The sequence below is a fragment of the Mesoplodon bidens genome (assembly GCF_964165515.1).
Source record: "Mesoplodon bidens genome assembly, chromosome: 15".
Lineage (NCBI taxonomy): Eukaryota > Metazoa > Chordata > Mammalia > Artiodactyla > Ziphiidae > Mesoplodon > Mesoplodon bidens.
The window spans coordinates 15,176,919-15,198,026 of record NC_138171.1 but is presented as its reverse complement, the minus strand read 5'-3'; the positions used below and the strand labels follow the sequence as shown (position 1 = coordinate 15,198,026).

Below are 21,108 nucleotides of genomic sequence, written 5' to 3'. Positions count from 1 at the left end.
TCAGTCTTCGGGTGAGTGTGCCCACCTGCTCTCTAGCGATTGGAGAAAATGGGTGCCAGTCCGGGAAGCCCGTGCGTGATTGGGTATAACAGTGAGGGGGCGGAGCCCCGGGACGATAATAAGGGCTGAGTGTCATTTCCCCTCTGTCAGAGAGCAAAGACGCCCCCCAACTCACGGTAACTCTCTCAGGCCGAGGGGTTCTCCTGAGCTCTGTTAACAGGCCACCCAATAGGGGCCCACCCTTAAGGCATCCTGGGCCCACGCCAGCCGGTAGACCCTCAGAGGTGACCTCTGACCCCTGGTGTTTATCTTGGTGCAGCCCCTGGTGTGGGCAGAGGGGGCGGCCATGGAGCTAGGCAGCTGCTTCAAGACCTACGAGGACTTCAAGGAGTGCTTCAGCGCCTACAAAAAGGAGAACAGTTGCTCCTTCATTCTCAGGGACTGCGTCTCCGTCCGCTTCCACAACCTCAACCATGGCACCTCCATCCGCGAGGACATCCTGTAAGGGGGGGCGGGGGCGGGGGCGGGGGCGGGGCAGGAGGGTGGGGAGGAGGCTGGATGGTCCCCAGGAGGGCGGCCTGGAGGAGGAGGGAGTGCAGCTGGGCCCCTGTTCTTTGAGGATTCCACAGGCACTTATTGAGCACCTGCTGTGTGTCTGGTGAAAAGCGCAAAGGCTCCATAGGCAACGCTTTTTTTTTTTTTTTCGGTACGCGGGCCTCACTGTTGTGGCCTCTCCCGTTGCGGAGCACAGGCTCCGGACGCGCAGGCTCAGCGGCCATGGCTCACGGGCCCAGCCGCTCCGCGGCATGTGGGATCTTCCCGGACCGGGGCACGAACCCGTAATCCCCTGCATCGGCAGGCGGACTCTCAACCACTGCGCCACCAGGGAAGCCCAGGCATCGCTTTTTGACCACCCACTTCACCTTCGCTCACTCACGCCTTCATTCACAGCTTTTATGGAATTCATAATAGCTGCAGTTTGTCCCATTTTTTTGGAGCACCTACCGTATCCCAGACACAAAGTATGGCCTTCACAAATAGATAAAAACGCCTTGGCGAGAATTTTCTTCATCAGTCTTCTCTTTACAAAGCAGTAACACTGGTCATTTATTGGGTAGGTTTGTTCATTCATTCATTCGTTTGTTCGTTCTGTAAATGGTTCTTGAGCTCCTGAGATTTACAACCGTTTTTCAAACACTTCCCATGTCCCAGGCAGCGTTCTCTATTCTGTACGCTTTACCCCACAGGGCTGTATTGAAAATTATAGGCAAATGTTATTTTTTCCATGTGGCAGATGAGAAAAGAAGCTTGGAGGCTACGCTAAGGGTTGAAAACTCAATTGCCTTAAGGACTCAGGTGAAACAGCCCAGTGTAAGAAAATTTAACTTTTAATTTAACTATACAGAAAGGAATGATGAAATAACCAACACCAGGTGTTTGTGCTAGGGAGAACAGAAGTGTGAACTGGGCAAAATGGCGAGCAGGCCAATTAACTCCAGCGGATGGCTGCCATGTGAAAATGAAGATCCAGTGTTCCCAGACTTGGGACAAGTGGAGTCAGCAATCCAGGCTTTATGCGAATGTGTCGACTTTTTTTTAAAAAAGCAATTCAAATGTAATCACACACTCTATAGGCCAGCTCAGCGAGTCAAAGTATATCTGAGTTTGAAACCTCTGGGTTGAGGCGTTTGGCCAAAGCTCACTCTCTAAACAGGCAGGCTGTGTTTTTTTCCCGTACTCTGAAGTCCAGTGCTGTGCTGGGTACAGCTAACATAAAGATGAATAAGTAACTAAACCTGCCCTCAAAGAGCTTGAGGTGGCATAGAGTTGGACTTAGGTAAACCAACTAGTATGTGATAAATGCTTTAAAAGAGATGTGCAGAAGTGACAGATGCCTGGGAAGAAAGGGAAAGGCTTCGCACTGGAAGTAGTGGTTTCTGCTGCGTTGTGAATGAAGGCACAGGGCTAGTGTAGAAGTTCAATAGTTAATATCAAGTATCACAGAGGGGTTTGACCAGAAGGAGCTGTGGAGCGAGGGTACAGATCTGTCAAAGAAGGTGGCATGTTGGAGAAACAGTGTGGGATGCCATGCTTGACAGGAGACTGTGTCAGTTGCAGTTTATGTAAAAGGTCTGTAAGTACCATTGTGAGGTGTTTGGACTTTGTTCTCTGCCGGTAGCATCCTTCTAAGCAGCCAAAGAATACCAAAAAATGCCCTGTTTTCAAACTGCTTACAGTCCAGATAAAGTGCAGTAGCCTCCCGTTGCCCTCATGATTAAGTCCAGGACGGTTACTAAGCTGGCTGGCCAGACCATCTGACCCTTCTGACCTCCCCATCTTGCACCATGTGCTCCATCTACACTGGGTCTTACTCCACATTCAGCTCCTGTCCCAAGCCCACAGCTTCCTGGTCCTTGCACTTACCACGTCTGCTGATTAGAATAACCTTGCCCATCCACTTATCTTAGCTCCCTTTTCCTCAAACATTAGTTGTTTTTTATACTATCCTCTCTGTACTGTATATCCTGAACTACAATTTACTTAACAGTTTTCTTGAAATTCTTCTAATATTCAAAGGAACTTTAGAACCAATCCAAGCAATAATATATAAGAAGTAACAGTATAGTGGCAAAAAGATAGTATATATTTCTAAATAACTATTAAATATTCTTGTATAATCTGAGGTCATTTTGGGCTACTTGTGGAAAACTCTGTCTTAGCTAATTGTTACTTTTCCTTCAGTTATTAGCATAATTTCCAGGAAGCCTTTCCTAACTCCCTGAGGATTAGGTTAGATGCTCCTGCTCTGTGTTCTGACACTGCCTGTTACAGTTATTTGCACATCGTTAAGGAACACAGTTTACAGAGGTTTCCCTGGTTTGCTGAGCTCTTCCAGGGAGGGACTCTGGTTTACTATTTTTTGCATTCTCACTGATTAACACCATGCTGCTTGCATAGAATCTAGTCCAGACACCTCATAATCACATGTAAACACCCTTCCGGTGGATCGTCTCCAGGGTCTAACACAGGACTTGTCCCATAGCAGGCCTTAAGTAATTGTTGAATGAATGAATCATCAAGTGTTAAATGTGTAATTCAGCTAAACTGGTGCTGCAGGGACTCAGAAAAATCACAGTGGGCATCAAGGGAAGCAAGTGAGAAAGGGAGGCTTGAGCTGGGCTCCATAGATGGGGAGGTGTCAGGAGGTGTATTTGCTGCTCTAACAAATTATCACAAACACAGTGGTTTTAACAACAGAAATTTAGTATCTTACTGTTCTGTAGGTTAGAAGTCAGGCACAGATCTGACTGGGCTAAAACCAAGGTGTCAGCAGAGCTGCATTTCTTTCTGTAATCCCTAGAGGAGAATCTGTTGCCGAGTCTTTTCCAGCTTCTAGAAGCTGCCCACACTCCTTGACTCATGGTCCCCTGCCTCCATCTTCAAAGCCAACAGTGGTTGGTGGAGTCCTCACATCACATCACTCTGACCCTGCTTCGTCCCATCTCCCTCTCTGGCTCCCCTTCTGCCTCCCTCTTCCATTTTTTTAGGACTCTGTGCAGATAATCTAGGATAATTTACCTTTAAAAAATCAGCTAATTAGCAACCTTGATTCCATCTGCAATCTTAATCCCCTTTGCCATGTAACCTAACATATTCACAGGTTTTAGAGATTAGGAGGTGGACGTCTTTGGGGGACCATTCTGCCTATCACAGGAAGGTTAACATCCTGGATGGAGAAATGGTGTGTGAGCTAGTGCAGATATTAACGTGCTGTACTTGGAAGGCAGTGAGGAGACCTGCTTGGCTGGAAGGAAGATTTATGCTGGAGCAGTGCAAAAGAGAATGGAAGGGACTCAGCTAACAGATTAGAGGTTCGGATTGGTTTTATTTTTGTTTTTGCAGGCTGAACAATTTAAAAAATGGATTTGTTTTTGAGTGGTCAATATAGTCATTTAATTTTTTAAAAATTTCAAATTACATCAAAGGGTCTAAAAGTCAGTGTCCCTTCCACTGTGTTATCTAGAGACAACCACTCTTATCTTCCTGAGATAGCCGTGAGCCTGAACAAACATATCTTTTTTTTTTAACTTAATTTTATTATTTTATACAGCAGGTTCTTATTAGTTATCCATTTTATACATATTAGTGTATATATGTCAATCCCAATCTCCCAATTCATCCCACCACCACCCCCCCTGCCACTTTTCCCCCTTGGTGTCCATACATTTGTTCTCTACAACCAATCTGTGTCTCAATTTCTGCCTTGCAAACCAGTTCATCTGTACCATTTTTCTAGGTTCCACATATATGCGTTAATATACGATATTTGTTTTTCTTTTTCTGGCTTACTTCACTCTGTATGACAGTCTCTAGATCCCTCCACGTCTCTACAAATGACCCAATTTCGTTCCTTTTTATGGCTGAGTAATATTCCATTGTACATATGTACCACATCTTCTTTATCCATTCGTCTATCGATGGGCATTTAGGTTGCTTCCATGACCTGGCTATTGTAAATAGTGCTGCAATGAACATTGGGGTGCCTGTGTCTTTTTGAATTATGGTTTTCTCAGGGTAGTATGCCCAGTAGTGGGATTGCTGGGTCATATGGTAATTCTATTTTTAGTTTTTTAAGGAACCTCCATACTGTTCTCCATAGTGGCTGTATCAATTTACATTCCCACCAACACTGCAAGAGGGTTCCCTTTTCTCCACACCCTCTCCAGCATTTGTTGTTTGTAGATTATCTGATGATGCCCATTCTAACTGGTGTGAGGTGATACCTCATTGTAGTTTTGACTTGAATTTCTCTAATAATTAGTGATGCTGAGCAGCTTTTCATGTGCTTCTTGGCCATCTGTATGTCTTCTTTGGAGAAATGTCTATTTAGGTCTTCTGCTCATTTTTTGATTGGGTTGTTTGCTTTTTTAATATTGAGCTGCATGAGCTGAACAAACATATCTTGTGTGTACATATGCATCCTTTTTTTTTTTTTTTTTTTTTTGCGGTACGCGGACCCCTCACTGTTGTGGCCTCTCCCATTGTGGAGCACAGGCTCCAGACGCGCAGGCTCAGCAGCCATGGCTCACGGGCCTAGCCGCTCCGCGGCATGTGGGATCTTCCCGGACTGGGGCACGAACCCGTGTCCCCTGCATTGGCAGGCGGACTTTCAACCACTGCGCCACCAGGGAAGCCCCATCCTTTTTTTTTTTAACAGAGGTGGCTGCATACTATTTATATACATCATTCTGCACCTTTGCTTTTCTCACTTGTCAGTGTATTTTGGAGATTACTCCACATCACTTATTCCATTGTATGAGCCCTTTAATTCATTGATTTTTACCAATCGTTAGCTGAAAACTTCCTCCATGCTAGTGTCTGAGACACAGTGTTGAAAAGATAAATTGAGTCCCTGCCCTCATGGAGCTTCCCCTCCAGTCAGGGAGACAAATATTAAACTCTAATCACAGAAATAATGATTTCTTTAAAATAGTAGTAAAAGGGAATTCCTGGCAGTCCAGTGGTTAGAACTCCGTGCTTTCACTGCCAAAGGCCCGGGTTTAATTTCTGGTCAGGGAACTAAGATCCTGAAAGCTGTGCAATGCAACCAAAAAATAAAAATAACTAAAATAAAATAGTAGTAAGAGTGCCAAAGAAAAAGTCTAGAGTGCCAGGTGGCGAATGACAGGGACCTGTAGTCTGGTGGGTAGAGTCGGGGTGTTGGCTGACATTTAATACCAGTGTAGACTCTTGATGAGGAGAAAACAGCCATAGTTTACAAAGCACATTCACCTCATTATCTGACTTGGTCCTCTGAATCTCCTTGTCAGAAGTAGGTTTTATTTCCATTAAATGAGTTAATACATGTAAAATGTGTACCGCAGGGCCTAGTACATAGAAAATATTCCATAAATAGTATTGCCATTACAATAATATTTTTGTGCAGATGGGGAAACAGCCAGGAGAAGTAGAATGTTAAGAGGACTGAAAGTTCTGCCTTTCTGCTTTATGTTAAGGCTCAGAGTTTCATTATGTAACTCTTTGAAGGCTGTTACCTCCTGGTTCCACATTCTTTTTTTTTTTAAATAAATTTATTTTATTTATTATTTTTGGCTGTGTTGGATCATTCGTTGCTGCACGCAGGCTTTCTCTAGTTGCAGTGAGCGAGGGCTACTCTTCGTTGCAGCGCGTGGGCTTCTCATTGCAGTGGCTTCTCTTGTTGTGGAGCATGGGCTCTAGGTGTGCGGGCTTCAGTAGTTGTGGCTCGCGGGCTGTAGAGGGCAGGCTCAGTAGTTGTGGCACACGGGCTTAGTTGCTCCGCGGCACGTGGGATCTTCCGGACCAGGGCTCGAACCAGTATCCCCGGCATTGGCAGGCGGATTCTTAACCACTGCGCCACCAGGGAAGCCCGATTCCACATTCTTGAGCAAAAGGGAGGAGAGAGGCTGGATACAGTAAAGGCAAGGCCAGGGGCAGGGCCTGAGGTAGTCAAGACTTGGAAGAGGAAAGTAATAAGAGAACCTGTAACAAAAAAAGCACCCTCCCGCCCAAAATCACCTGCTGGGAGCCAGGGAAGTCCGAATTTTTCATACAGTTACAGCCAAGAAAAATGAGAATGGGCAGAAAGGAGTGGGCAAGTAGAAGCAGGGAGTGGGGTAAGATTTCAAGAAACTATAAGAAAGCTTCAAGGTGTTAGAACTGAAGGTCAGACCGAGCCTGTTTATTGCCAGGGCTCTTAAGCCCCGTCCTTAACCACTGGGTTGTAACAGCATTCCAGTATTGATTCATTCAACAAACTTCTAGTAAGAGGTAAACAGGTTTACCCCCAGGCGTTGAGCTGGGGTAAAAAGATGAGTAAAGTGTGGGCTCTGCCCTTGAGGATGATAATGTCTGCAGCTCAGGCCTTTAGCACAGAGGGGTGACTGCTTGGTGGGATGTTGTAAAGGATCTTCTTGGATCATGTGTTGGATACCGGCTCTGTGCAGAGCACACTGACTTGGGCTTTTTGAGTGATGTACGGATGTGTGGAATGAGCTCTTCTCTTGTGGGACCGTAGGGGAGGTGGGGGAAAAGTCTTCAGGGGGTAATTTAGCAGAGCACAGTGTTTCCCGCAACTACTGGTGGTCAGGTGAGATGATTTTAATATTAAGTATTTATGTTAATATCTAAACATAAAGATCCTTATTAAATAAAGTGAGCTGAGTTAAAGAAAACCATTTGAGGGGACTTCCTTGGAAGTCCAGTGGTTAAGACTCCGCACTTCCCTGGTCGGAGATCTAAGGTCCCACATGCCATGCAGTGGGGCCAAAAAAATAAAATAAACCATTTGAAAATACTAATGCAGAGGTTACAGGAGTGGCTATGGGAGATGTAAAGAGGGTTCGCAGTTCCTTGAAGTTCAGGAGAAGCTGGCGTATCAGTTTAAAAAGTGAGAACTCTGAAGTCAGAAAGACAGGCTTCCCTGGTGGCACAGTGGTTAAGAATCTGCCTGTCAATGCAGGGAACATGAGTTCGAGCCCTGGTCCAGGAAGATCCCACATGCCGCGGGGCAACTAAGCCCGTGCGCTACAACTACTGAGCCTGCGCTCTAGAGCCTGCGAGCCACAACTACTGAAGCCAGCGCGTCTAGAACCCGTGCTCTGCAACAAGAGAAGCCACCGCAACGAGAAGCCCGCGCACCGCAACGGAGGGTAGCCCCTGCTCATGGCAACTAGAGAAAGCCCGTGCACGGCAACAAAGACCCAACACAGCCAAAAATTAAATAATAATAATATATATATATATATATATATATATAAAAGAACAAAAAAAAGAAAGACAGGCTTTAACCCTGACCTTGGGCAAGACTTTTAATCTCCGTGACAGTTTCATCCTCTGTAAAATGAGAAGGATGTGGTGAAGATTAAATAAAATACATGTAGTTGCTGAAGCATAGTGCTAAGTAAATATTTGCCAAAGTCATAACTGTAGTACATGATGGAAAGTAGTAGGTATTTTTTTCTTAAATAAATAAATAAATATTTATTTATTTATTTATTAAATATTTATTTATTTATTAAATATTTATTTATTTATTTAGGCTGCCTTGCGTCTTAGTTGCGGCATGCAGGATCTTCGTTGCAGCATGAGGGCTTCTTATTTGCGGCATGCAGGATCTAGTTCCCCGACCAGGGATGGAACCCGGGCCCCCTGCATAGGGCGTGCAGTCTTACCCACTGGATCACCAGGGAAGCCCCGGTATTTTTTTAAAATTTTAATTAATTAATTAGTTAATTAATTTGGCTGCATTGGGTCTTCGTTGCTGCCTGCGGGCTTTCTCTAGTTGCGGAGAGCAGGGGCTACTCTTGGTTGCGGTGTGCGGGCTTCTCATTGCGTTGGCTTCTCTTGTTGCGGAGCACGGGCTCTAGGCGCATGGGCTTCAGTAGTTGTGGCTTGCGGGCTCTAGAGTGCAGCCTCAGCAGTTGTGGCGCACGGGCTTAGTTGCTCCGCGGCATGTGGGATCTTCCCGGACCAGCGATTAGACCAGCGATTGAACCCCTGTCCCCTGCATTGGCAGGCGGATTCTTAATCACTGCGTTACCAGGGAAGTCCCTGGCAGGCGGATTCTTAACCGCTGCGCCACCAGGGAAGTTCAAGCCCCTGTATTTTTAAGAGTCAGAAAAATGTGTTGTGGGAGGTACTACTAAATGACCCAAAGTCCCAGTCGACTGGGAGATTCTGTGATTTTATGCCCAGTTTCCCTTCCCATATTTTTACATATGGCTATTGTGTTTTTCTTTTCGTTATGTCTTTGGGGGATTGATAGTCTTCAAACCGTGAAGTATTCCAATGTCTCTCTCATTGCTGTTCAGTTTAATAGCTACCTTTCTTGAATACTTTTTTGGAACATGTTCCAGACACTCTGCTGAGAGCTTTACGGACATTGTTTTGTTTAATTCTCATCACACTCTTTGAACTAAGCCCTTGTTATCTGAGTTTTCATTTTTCCATGTATCACTAATCACAAGGCTCTGTAGGAAAGCACAAGTCTTGCTAACAAACTAGCCACTTTTAAAATTAGTCACTACTTAGTCATTCCTTCCTGCTTATCCTACCGGTTCCATCAACATCTATGGTAGTGAGTTTCTGGCAAATGAATAGATGTGGTAAACATAAGAATTATACAATGCAAATAAAACTGATTGCAAACTGAAATTGCACATCTTCCAAGAGCTGTAGGACTTGGTGAAGTCCCTGAAAGTAATGATAGAGAAATCCTTACATCACCTGCAGCCTTATGCCAGTTGACAAATGGAGAAGGGAAATCAGCAGGACAATGATATGTACAGATGTGAAAAGCAAAGGATTTGCATAGCAAAAAATTAAATGAGGCCCCTGGGAAACATGATAAAGCCCAGGAATATTTTGGTAAAATTGACCCTTACATATTGCAGAGTGTTTGGGGGAGATACACCAAGAAAAAAGTTGATGCTTTAAGTGGTTCTTTGATTATTCTAAGAATTGGCAGATAGCTGCCATTATAACTTAAATTTCATTAAATATAATATTTTCATAATTTTCATCTCATTTTTTTAAAGATTGCTCAGATCTTTTTTTCCCACTAATTTCCTGTGAAATGTAGTTTCTGGCGAAGGTTTTTTGGCTGTCATTAACCGAAAACCCTGACTCAAAATGCTTTATTTCTTAGCCCAGAGAAGGTGATTGTTTCAGCGGCCCAGGCTTTTCCCTTCTTCCACTCTGCCATCCTCAGGTCTCAGCTTTGCCCTCAGGATGGCTCGCCACATGGCACAAATGTAGGAGTCACATCCAGAAAAAAAAGCCTGCCTTGGTTTCTTGCAGATTTCCTATCATGTTTCTTTGTGCAGAATCGGGCCAGTATCCATGGCCATTCCTAATGAGATTACCTTAATTAGCTTAGAGTAGCCCCGAAGCACTTAGCTATGTGGGAGAGGAATGGCAACCCGAACGTAATCGGCCTTCAGTTAGGAAGGAAGGAAGGAGGGGGCTAAAGGATGTTGGGTTGGCCACCAACCGATCCTGCTACAGCCTATTTTTTTTTTAATTGAAGAATAGTTGATGTACAATATTATATAAGTTACAGGTGTACAATATAGTGATTTACAATTTTCAAAGGTTTTACTCCTTTTATACTTATTATAAAATATTGGCTATATTCCCCATGTTGTATAATATATCCTTGTAGCTTATTTATACATAATAGTTTGTACCAGTTAATCCCCTACCCCCTATATTTTCCCTCCCTGCTTCCCTCTCCCCACTGTTAACCACTAGTCTGTTCCCTACGTCTGTGAGTCTACTTCTTTTTTGTTATATTCACTAGTTTGTTGTATTTTTTAGATTCCACATATAAGTGATATCATACAGTAGTTATCTTTCTCTGTCTGCCACAGCCTTTTAAATGAATTCACTTTTAGTGGTACTGATTATTCTTGGATCAGGTACTGATTATTCATAGATCAGTACTCTTGTTATTTCTATATTTATAGATAAGAATTGGAGGCTGAGGGCTTCCCTGGTGGCGCAGTGGTTAAGAGTCCGCCTGCCAATGCAGGGGACCAGGTTCGTGCCCCTGTCCGGGAAGATCCCACATGCCGTGGAGCGGCTGGGCCCGTGAGCCATGGCCACTGAGCCTGCGCGTCTGGAGCCTGTGCTTCACAACGGGAGAGGCCACACCAGTGAGAGGCCCGCGTACCACAAAAAAAAAAAAGAAAAAAAAAAAAAGAATTGGAGACTGAGACGAAGTGAAGTGACTTGTCCAAGTTCACATAGCTAAGTGGTAAAGCTGAAATTTAAACTCACATCTTCTGGCTCCAGAGTCTTGTTCCTAACTCAGGTTATGTTGTCTAAAATGGCTTGACTCCACCTGTAAGAATTCTGTTCATCGCTCAAGGTGCAATTTACATGCAACAGGGAACCAAATCTTATGTGAAATTAATCAAAAGCTTTAGATCTGTTCCAATCCCTAGAGTCAGGATAAATCACTCTTTATTCAATTATAGGTATATTGCTTGTACCTCTATTTAACCATTCACTTAGTTTTGGCTTTACTGGCCACCTGTGTAATAATCTCTCTGCTCACTAGACTTTGAGAGTAGAGACTATCTAATTTGTCTCTGTAGCCTTCTCAGCCACTAGTACAGTGTTTGGTACATAGTGGGACTTAGTAAATGTTTGAAATTAAACAAAGGACTTGCCCAAAGTTATAGTTAGTAATAGTGCTGGGATAGAAGCCAAGTCACCTGACAGAACTCTCCCAGTGATCTTCCTAATGTGCTACTCATGTTAAAAGGAGAATTTTCTGCGTCATGCAATCACTCATTTAATGTTCATTCAGGATGTGTGTTCAGAACACCTAGTCTGTGCCAGGTGCAGTGCCAGGCACTGGGAGTACACGGGGGGCACAGTCCAGGTAGAGGAAATAAACATGTACAGAGTACATTGAAAGGAAGCAAGACTGGCTGACTCCCTTCTTCCAGATCCTGGCTGAGCACACTTGGATGTAAGCACTAAGGGAGATTCAGAAAAGTGTAAAACCCCATCCCTGTCTTGAAGAGAGTCTATGCTTTCACCTGGGAGATAGAAATAAATGCAGATTAAAATTACTACAGTGCTCAAAGAATTCTTACAAAAGATTTGTGTATTTCACTGTGTGTAAATTATACTCAATACCAGAGATTAAGGGAAGCAGGGGAATTCCCTGGCGGTCCGGTAGTTAGGACTTGGCACTTTCAGTGCTGAAGGCCCGGGTTCAATCCCTGGTCAGGGAACTAAGATCCTGCAAGCTGCATGGCGCAGCCAAAAAATTTAAAAATTAAAATTAAAAAAGATTAAGGGAAGCAGGAAAAAATAACAGAGGCTTTAACCTAGTACCTTTAAGTTTGACGTGCATGGTGCACGTCATGCACCAAACAAGGACAGTATGTTTAGAGATCTTTAAGGAAGTTATTGAACCTGAACAATCAAAGCGTTGAGGGTCAAGTTGAGGAGGGTAAAAATGAGAATTCAGAGAGGGAGAAGTATTTTGAAAGAAGACAGGCAGCATAATGGTTAACTACATAGACTGTAGCCAAGCAGGCTTAGTTCAAATCCCAGGTCGTCCAGTTTTAGCTGGAGGATTAAATCCCAGATTCTCATCCTTGAGAAGCTCTTTAAGCCTGTTGCCTCATCTGTAAAATGTGGATGATAGAACCCTTTTCTTAGTGTAAAAGGATGCGTGTAAGGGGCTTACATGTAGCCTGGCATATAATAATCCTTAATATATGTAATAGTGGGAAGAAAGAATTTAAAAGACTTACCACACTGGATATAGACATGGAGAAGGAGGAATTAAAAAGAATGCCCATGTCTCCACCCTGGGAGGTGCAATCATTAATAGAACCAGGAAGGGTGGAAAGAGCTTTATGGTTGGCACTCACCAGTATCTTTTTTTTGGAAAAAAAGATAGGTTAACAAGCATATACTATGAACACGTAAAGTCAATATAAAGTGATGAGCTAAGATCTATGCTAAGATGTTGAGCCAGCAGAAGGGTAGGGCCCAATCTGAGGGCTTGGGGGAGGCATCCTAGGAAAGATGGTAGTTGCACGTAGTCCTGAAGGATGAGTTAGCTCTGAGATGAAGACAGATAGGTAGGCCATTCCAGACAGAAAGACAACCCGAGCAAAGGCACAGAGGTGAGACACAGTGTAGTGAACATGGGAAGTAGTAGACAGTTTGTCTTTCTAGGGTACAATAAAACAAGACAGTTGGGGCAGTGGAAGACAGGCGGAAGAGTTAGGCAGAGGCTGCACCGCGGTCACCCCTCGCTGGCCTTGCCGTACTACTGGGCTGCGCCCTGAGCTGGGGACGGTGTTGCCGCCCTGGCACTTTGCACACCACAAGTGCAGGCATTTTCAGCCTCAGGCCCCTCCGCCCTGTTATTTCAGGCGTGACATCCTATTTTTCTAAGCTTGCCCCACAGGATGAGCAAACAGGACCAGCTGGGCCAGAGTGTTTGGAAGGGGGTTGGTGAGATGCCCAGGCTGTGTCATGTCATGCCAGGGGCTGAGATTTTTTCCCCCCCTTCCCCAATCTTCGGGTTAGGACACTCTCTGAGGAGGCAAGGGTGTGACCCGTCCCGCCCACCTGTGGTCCCTGAGTCATTCATCCATCACATCTTTGACAAGCATCTGCTGAAGGAACAGCAGTGGTGTTAGGTGCTTGGAATACACTGAGGACTGACTTGCTCCAGCCACTTGAAAACAACCCCATCCAATTGGAAAGACACTGCATAAATGCCCAAGAAAAGGTCACAAGGCTTAGGAGCTGTTAGTAACAGTAGATGACTTTTATTTAGAATAAATGAAAGGCTGAACGAGGCTCTGGGCTAAATCTTATGTCTGTGGCTTATTTAATTCTCATAACAACCCTAATTAGTTTCATTTTATGATGAGGAGTTGTGCAGTTACTCTGCACACAGAGAGGTGAAGTAACTTGCCCAAGGTCAAACAGCTTCTGAGTGGTAGAGCCTGGATTCAAATCCAGAGAGTCAGCTTCCAGCATATCCACTGTTTAACCACTACCGCTACCCAGAAAATCTGCTAAGCCTTTTCCTTTCAATAAATGCTATGAATCTGAAGTAAGGAGCAATTACTGTGGCTTGAGGGCCTCCATAAAGGTTTCCTGGAGAAGGTGGGGCCTGATTTGTGCCTTGAAGCATGCGTTGAATGAGGATAGGAAGGGGAAAAGAGCAGATATTCAATTTAATTACTGTTCTCCTTTGAATCAGCACTTTCAGCCTAGAATGGCAAAGCTAGCAGGATCCTAAAGATCATCTAACCCAGGGGTTCTCACTCTCTTAGGATGTGGACATTTTTCTTTAAGTCAACGGTGAACCCAGATCCCAGATACACCCTAACCCCTGAGGCCTCTCTTGTTTTTGCTGCCTAGAGGAGAAGGCAGAGGAGGCAATGGCTCCCTAAAGGCAGGAATGAAGGGGCCACTTGAAACAGGGAGTAACCAGCTCTGCTGCTGCCCTGCTATCTATTTTCCCTTGTATCTTTGCCTCAGATCGAATTGTTGACAACTACAGATGGGAAAATGAGAGTAAATAAAAGGAGTTGGGGCTTAGAACTTCTGTAGATGAACATGAAGGGTGTTTTAGTTGGATGGGGTCTTGAAGAAAGACCTGAATACTTTGGGACTGGAGAGAAAACGTAAACCTTTCCTACATCCTGTATTGCACTGTGGTCTCCCGGAAATGTATCAGCCGCTATAAGTCCCTGCAGGGTATTGACTTGTAAGAGAAAGGGGGTGGTCAGCACCTTGTTCATTTTCACCTCTGCCTTCCCTAGATATGTGCAGGTGAAATTTGTCTGTATTCGGACCCAGTCAAACAGGAAGAGAACAGCAGCAGCGGCTATGTGCCCAGCATACTTGCTCCTGCGGTACAATGAGAAACTGGATAGACTATTTATCAGTGAACTCAACACACAGCATATACACGTTGACTCCAAAACCACGGGTCCTAGAGGAGATGCCACTGGCAAATCTCAGAAGAAACTCCAGCCTGCACAGCCCACGATCAACAAAGACCTTGGCACAGCTGAGAAGTCCCTGTTTGAGCCATCATTTCGCTTAGATAAGGTCCAAACACCCTCAAAGCCAGAGCAGGAGGGCATCACTCCTTCTGACCTGGCCAAGATAGCCAAAGTGATGAAGAACTTTCTTAAGGTGGATGTGGGTTCCATGGCCTCCTTCAGTGTGGGCAGCAGCCAAGACCTGGACAGGCTCAGCTTCCAGAGCAGCAAGATGAGCGACCTCTTCATCCGCTTCCCTGAGAATCTCTTGCTGCACCGGGTGGAGAATGCCCAGGGCCACATCCTCTACGCTTTCTTGGTGGAGAGCAAGGAACGAGAGGGGCGAGTGGTACACTTTGCGGTGCTCAAGGCCGAGACAGCCACCTCCGTGGCCAAGATGCTGAGCATCTTTACAGAGTTCAACTCAGATTGGCCCAAGGTCAAGGTGGTCTTCGTGGACCCGTCCTTCCCTCATCGAGCCATCCTGCAGGAGATCTTCCCTGCTGCCCGCATCCTCCTCTCCATCTATCACACGACCCGACTCTTGGAGAAGAAGTTGCATCGTAGTTCAGCAGATCCATCCTTTAAAAGGCTCATGAGAGAAGCCCTGCGGGAGGCCGTGTTTGTCACTTCTGAGGCCAGCCTGCAAAATCTCTGCCAGATGTCCCAAGCCCTGCTCAATGAGCAGCTCTTCAGCTTCCTTCAGGCCCACTGGTTCTCCTGTGAACTGCTGTGGTACATGCACGTCAGGAAGGGCCTGCACGCCTGTAACACGTACATGGACAGCCTGGACGTCGTCACCAGCAAGGTGTCGAGCCTCTTCCGGGAACAGCAGTCCCTGCTGGACTGCGTCCTCCGCTTTGTGGATTACATAGACTTCTTTAACACCAAAGGCTTGAAGAACTTGCCCACTGCTCCCCCCAGGTTAAAGAGAGCCCGGTCAGCAAGCAAGGCACCAAAGTCCAAGAAGCCTTCTGGAATCTGCGGAGGGAGCTTCAGCAGGCTGCCCATGCAAGAGGCACAGCCAGAGCCGCAGCAGGTGCAGGCGCCGCAGCAGCAGCCCCAGGGGCAGCCCTCCCAGGGCGGCATGCTAGACTCCTTACTCCAGAGTGGCTCCGATCTGGCCTACAAGCTATGCCACAATGAGTGGGCGGTGGTGCAGAACTCCACGCACCTGGTGGACGTGGCTGGCTGCTCCGTGGACGTGCAGCTGCTAGAGGACTCCCACCAGGCGAGCAAGGACGGCTGCAGCTGCAGCTGCTCCTTTCAACAGCGGTACCACCTGCCATGCCGGCACATTTTGGCCCTGCTGCACACCAGCCAGAGGCCCGTGGGCGAAGCCATGGTGTGCCGCCGGTGGCAGAAGAGGTACCAGCACCTCCTCGGGCCCAGCGGGGAGCTCCGGGACCCTGTCCTGATGCCGAACGCAGGCCAGCCAGGGGAGAAAGGACGGAACGACATGATTCAGGACCTAAGCAGGGAGCTCGCGAACCTGCTGATGCAGAGTGAGGGACCAGAGCTGGAGGAGCGCTGTTCCACCTTGCACAAGATTGTGGACATCTGGGCGGCCTCCTGCCAGCCTCCTGAGCCCAGTCAGCAGCCGGGGGACTTCAAGGACGTGGGCCGCCTCCCTTTCCTCTGGGGAAAGCAGGAGGAAGGGGAGGGACTCGCTCCTCCTGGAGCCACAATTCTCGATTGAAGCACCTGCCCTGGCGCAATGGGCCGCAGACCACCCTCCCTGGAAGTCTGAGAGCTCAAAGCAGGCAGGACATGCTAGGTGTCAGCGTTTTAACCAATGTCTTCCTAGGTAGGGTAAGGAAAATTGTTCCAACAGGAAGAAGACGAACCCCACTGTGTGACAGTCCTTTGATTCTACCCCTTTTCTGCCCTACCTTTGATTTTCCTCGGGAGCCTCATTCATTGTTCAAGGCCAAAGTTATCTCCATGCTGAAGGGTCGTCCCTCGTTTTCCCTCAACCCCTGAATTTAGATCTTATTCACTACATAGAGATGAAATCCTGCCCCAGGTTAGGGTGAGATAAAACGGACCTGATAGAAGAGCCTGGTTTCAGGGACAAAAGGAAGGAGGGTGATCCTTGGCTGTTGCTGCTCTTTACAAAGAATTTGTTATTTGTACCTATTTTTATTCATATTAAAGTTTTTGTTTTGTTTTTGTTTTTTAAATAAAATCAGAGAAGCAGGGGAAATGCGTTCTGCCTGAACAGGGAAGGAATCGGATGGGGGTTGTGGAACCAAATGGAGCCGGACGCCTCAGATTCAATGAGTAGGAATTGGATGGGGGTTGTGGAACCAAATGGAGCCGGACGCCTCAGATTCAATGAGTAGGAATTGGATGGGGGTTGTGGAACCAAATGGAGCCGGACGCCTCAGATTCAATGAGTAGCAGTCGGCCCCTTACTTCACCCTCTTCCTGCAACCAAGCCTTCAACTTGGATTTCAGGCTGCCTCATATTCTAGCAGGAAGAAGCCAAATAGATTGGGAGGGAAGAAATCTGGGTCTGAGACTTGACTGCCCTCAACTTGCTGGGAGACTGTGGGCAAGTCCCTAATTTCTTTGACCCCAGTTTCCTCATCTGTAAAAATTAGTGTGTTGGCCTTTTCTAATTCCAATTTACCCTCTAGATTCAATGCAGTTTTAAGCACCAACACAGACTTTTGTTGGTGGTAGTTTGCAGTCTTAATCACCTAAAGCCTGGTAGCCACCCAGCTTTCCAAGAGCCATCTTCAGGGGAACCGAGGTCAAAAGATGACCTTAACAGTCACAGCGCTGTGCTGGAGCTCGCCTGCAAAATACTGGAGGGGGGTTGGGCTGGGCAACACCGGAGTTCAGCTCTCTCAAGATCTGGGTCTCTTTAATTCCAAGAGTTGGGCCCCTTGACCCCTGTTGGAGAGGCAGAATTTGAGACCTGGCCCTCAGTTTCCCCATAAGGCAGAAGACACTGTACCATTCATTACATAGTCACCCCTTCCTACCCTCCTGGGGTTTTGTAATTTGACCAGAAAAGAAAAAAATCCGTGAAACACTGCTATTTATTTTTTCCTTTTTTGGCTTCGGAGGGAGTTTCCATAGTAACGCACCCTTCCTGTGCTCTTCCCACACGTGAGGCTCCAAAGTTTCAGCCTCAGTGCTCAGACTCGCCAGGATGCTAGTGTCTTCAGGCTTTCATTGGTTGCCGCCAGCCGGGCCCCTCGTAACTCTGGTAACGGCACCCGCCCACGAGTCGTCGGGCTACGGTTGGTCGGCGCGCCAAAGACCGGAAGTGAATTCCTCAGGCCATTGGCCAGAGTCACGGCGAAGCTGGCGCCGCGTTTGGTGAGCCCAGAGGTCAGTCAGAGTCAGAGGCAGGGTCAAATAGGGAGAAATGGCGACGGAGCCAAGTTGTGGGTGAGTAATTTCTGAAGGGGTGGAGGTGTGAGGCAGCTGGTGACCGCAGTCACCATGACACAGCTCCCAGAGGGGTGGGAGGTTGACTTCTCTTCTGGCTCCGGCCAGACTCCGAATGGGAACGTCAGACATCCACATCCTCCCACCCGGGTTAGAGGTGAGAGGTCAGAGGCCACATCCTCTCTCCGTCTCTGGTTTGTGAACCTCAGGTACCGTGGAAAGCAGCCAGAATCCCGAGCCAAAGACTCAGCTTCCAGCTACTTATAGAGTAATGGTGGGCACGTCACTTAACCTCTTTCAGCCTCAGTTTCTCATCTGTAAAATGGAGACAGTAACCCGGTTTGGGGGCTAAATAGAGGAAACATGTGAACATAGTATTGCAGTTAATAGAGGGATTTACGTAGAGGGAGAAGAGACTATGAACATTTGTTAACCCCGTTTTATGGTTGAAGGGATTGAGGTTCAGAGAGGTCACTGACTTGCCCAAGATCACCCAGCAAGGTTGGGGCAATTGCAGTTCTCTTGTATATACCAGGACCAATGAAAGAATGGGGGCCAAGAAGTAATTTGTAAATATAAAGTGCAATACGAATACTTAAAATGCTCTTTAAGGGGTGGTGGGGGGGGAAAGGCAGCTCTGGCCTTCACACTCATTTAAAACTCATGGAACCAAATCTTTCCAAGCTGGCTTCTTATCAATTAGCTCTCAACTCCAAGTCATCCTCCCACCACCCCCCAGAGAGAACTTCACTGGTTACTTTGGCTAAAGTATCCTTCCCTCCTCCAGCTTACTATTACCCTGTTTTGTGGTCTTTGTAAACTTCATTATCTGATATATCCTTGTTTGTTTACATGTTTATTGCATATCCCCCAGAACAGTGCTGATACATAGTATCAGCAATAAAATGTTGCCTGGATGCGTAATTGAAGAGCCACGCCCCTACCGTCTCCTTTAAACCTCTGTTCCTCTCCATAGGCCCATCTGTGGAGCAAGATCTGGGAACTACAGTCCGGCCTCAAGCCTCAACTTAGTTGGAGCTTGAGAGAGAGTGAGAGCCTTCCATACAGCAGCCTCGCAGAGCAGATATTTTGACCTTGGCATCTAGACATCTCCCATCTCCCCCATGGCCCTGACAATGCTGAATGAGCTCCTGGTTGAGGACCCAAGCCCACCTCTGCTGCTCTATCAGCTTAGCAAGACTGCCCAGTTAGACACCCTCAGCTATCAAAGCTGCTTTATGCAGGGGGTCTTTGCCCATTTTCCTGAAATCTTATTTATCCACCGGACCTATAACCCAAGGGGCAAGGTGTTATATACCTTCCTGGTGGATGGACCTCGGGTGCAGCTGGAGGGTCATCTTGCCCGGGCAGTCTACTTCGCCATTCCTGCCAAGGAGGATGCTGAAGGCTTGGCCCAGATGCTCCAGGTATTCAAGAAGTTTAACTCGGCATGGGAGAGAGTCTGTACCATCCTGGTGGATCCCCACTTCCTCCTGCTGCCCACCCTCGCTATGGAGTTCCCCACAGCTGAGGTCCTGCTCTCAGCCTTCCACATCTGTAAGTTCTTCCAGGGCAAGTTCTATCAACTGTCCCTCGAACAGCCCGTGGAGAAGGTCCTCCTGACCTCCCTGCAGAGCACGATGTGCTCGGCCACAGCTGGAAACCTGAGGAAATTGTATACACTCCTGAGCACCTGCATCCCGCCGGCCCAGCTGCCAGAGCTCCACTCACACTGGCTGCTCAACGACCGCATCTGGCTGGCCCACCGCTGGAGAAGCCGAGCCGAGAGCAGCCACTACTTCCAGGGCCTGGAGGTCACCGCCCACGTCCTCAGCCAGTTCTTCGGCACCACCCCATCTGTGGAAAAAGGCATGACCGCCCTGTTCCGATACCTGCAGCAGAACTCAGGAGACAAGGCGAGTTTCAGCCTGGGCCTGAGTCCCCTGAACAATCATCCCCCTTCGGATGGCAGCCCCGAAAGCCCCAAAGTGGAACAGTTGGTAGAAGCCCGCATCCAATACTCCCTTAATGCCATCTGCACGGGGCCGGCCGCCCAGCTCTGCCTGGGTGAGCTTGCCGTGGTCCAGAAATCCATGCACCTCATCGGCTCTGGTTCCGAAAAGGTGAACATACAGATCCTGGAGGACACCCATAGGGTGCAGCCCCAGACCCCGGCCAGCTGCAGCTGCTACTTTAACCAGGCCTTCCGTCTGCCCTGCCGCCACATCCTCACCATGCTCAGTGCCCGCCGCCAGGTGCTCCAGCCAGACATGCTGCCAGCTGAGTGGACGGCAGGCTGTGCTGCCAGCCTCGGTGACATCGTGGGCAGCAAGTGGAGTGAGACCCTGGATAAGCACTTGGCCGTGGCGCTCCTCACGGAGGAGGTGGGTCAGCTCCTGCAGCACTGCAGTCAGGAGGAGTTTGAACGGCGGTACAGCACCCTGCGCGAGCTGGCCGACAGCTGGATCGGCCCTTATGAGCAGGTCCAACTCTGATTACCCTCGACGCCCAGAGGTGCTCATCCGTATAGTATCTGCTCACACCCCCCTTACACACACCCACACACACATTCACACAGTCGTACTTCCACGGGCCCTCCTTCCAGGGAAGAAGGACAAAGGTTTTCTCTTCCACTGCAGCCTGCTACCTACGATGTGTCTAGTTCCCAAAGACAGGAGGCGGCCGACCTTTCCCATAAAGGGCCCGCTAGTAAATATTCTAGACTTGCTGGCCACGTAGAGCCTCTATTGTATATTCCTGGTTCTTTGTTTTTGTTGCGTGGGGGGTTTTTTTTTGTTTGTTTTTTTGTTGTTTTTCCTTTTTAACAACCTTTTCAAAAGGTAAAAACCGTTCTTAGGTCAAGGGCTTTATAAAAACAGGTAACCCCTGCTCTAAGATAAGCGATAAGGCACTGAGTGGAGATCAAGGGTCGGGACTTGGTAACAGCTTCCCCAGTCATGAGATGACACCTCACCCACAGAGGAAAAGGCCCCCAGAGGCAGCGGCTCAGCCAGGCTCTCAGCCTCACCGCCCCTCACCCTGCCCCATCCTGAGGTCATTAAAAGTTGAATGTTGTCTGTTTTAGCATGTCTAGTTTTTTGTCTTGTAGAAAGCAGTTTAGGAA

The 21,108-nt window shown here is 47.3% G+C and overlaps 2 protein-coding genes across 7 annotated transcripts; both read left to right on the top strand.

Moving 5' to 3' along the window:
• The first annotated feature begins 156 nt into the window (after window positions 1-156).
• ZSWIM3 (zinc finger SWIM-type containing 3) lies at window positions 157-16,749 on the top strand. Of its 2 annotated transcripts, none has more exons than XM_081257499.1 (2): window positions 157-501; window positions 14,355-16,749. In XM_081257499.1, exons 1-2 carry the CDS (start codon window positions 347-349, stop codon window positions 16,276-16,278), a joined length of 2,079 nt encoding a protein of 692 aa, XP_081113625.1. In that variant the 5' UTR covers window positions 157-346; the 3' UTR covers window positions 16,279-16,749. The 2 variants fall into 2 exon arrangements, with proteins under 2 accessions (XP_081113625.1, XP_081113626.1); XM_081257500.1 differs by lacking the exon at window positions 157-501 and adding an exon at window positions 8,185-8,238.
• Window positions 414-21,068, top strand: ZSWIM1 (zinc finger SWIM-type containing 1). 5 transcript variants are annotated; one of them, XM_081257503.1, is made up of 2 exons: window positions 414-501; window positions 18,961-21,068. In XM_081257503.1, the coding sequence occupies exon 2, from the start codon at window positions 19,109-19,111 to the stop codon at window positions 20,477-20,479; it is 1,371 nt and encodes a 456-aa protein (XP_081113629.1). In that variant the 5' UTR covers window positions 414-501; window positions 18,961-19,108; the 3' UTR covers window positions 20,480-21,068. The 5 variants fall into 5 exon arrangements, with proteins under 5 accessions (XP_081113629.1, XP_081113630.1, XP_081113631.1 ...); XM_081257504.1 differs by lacking the exon at window positions 414-501 and adding an exon at window positions 17,907-17,984; XM_081257505.1 differs by lacking the exon at window positions 414-501 and adding an exon at window positions 18,094-18,141.
• The last annotated feature ends 40 nt before the right edge of the window (window positions 21,069-21,108 follow it).

Excerpts from the sequence above, each read along its gene's own strand:
- ZSWIM3 (XM_081257499.1), top strand. The coding sequence starts at position 347 with ATGGAGCTAGGCAGCTGCTTCAAGACCTACGAGGACTTCAAGGAGTGC. Across the intron at positions 502-14,354 it reads TCCATCCGCGAGGACATCCT|ATATGTGCAGGTGAAATTTG; the intron begins GTAAGGGGGGGC and ends TGCCTTCCCTAG.
- ZSWIM1 (XM_081257503.1), top strand. The coding sequence starts at position 19,109 with ATGGCCCTGACAATGCTGAATGAGCTCCTGGTTGAGGACCCAAGCCCA.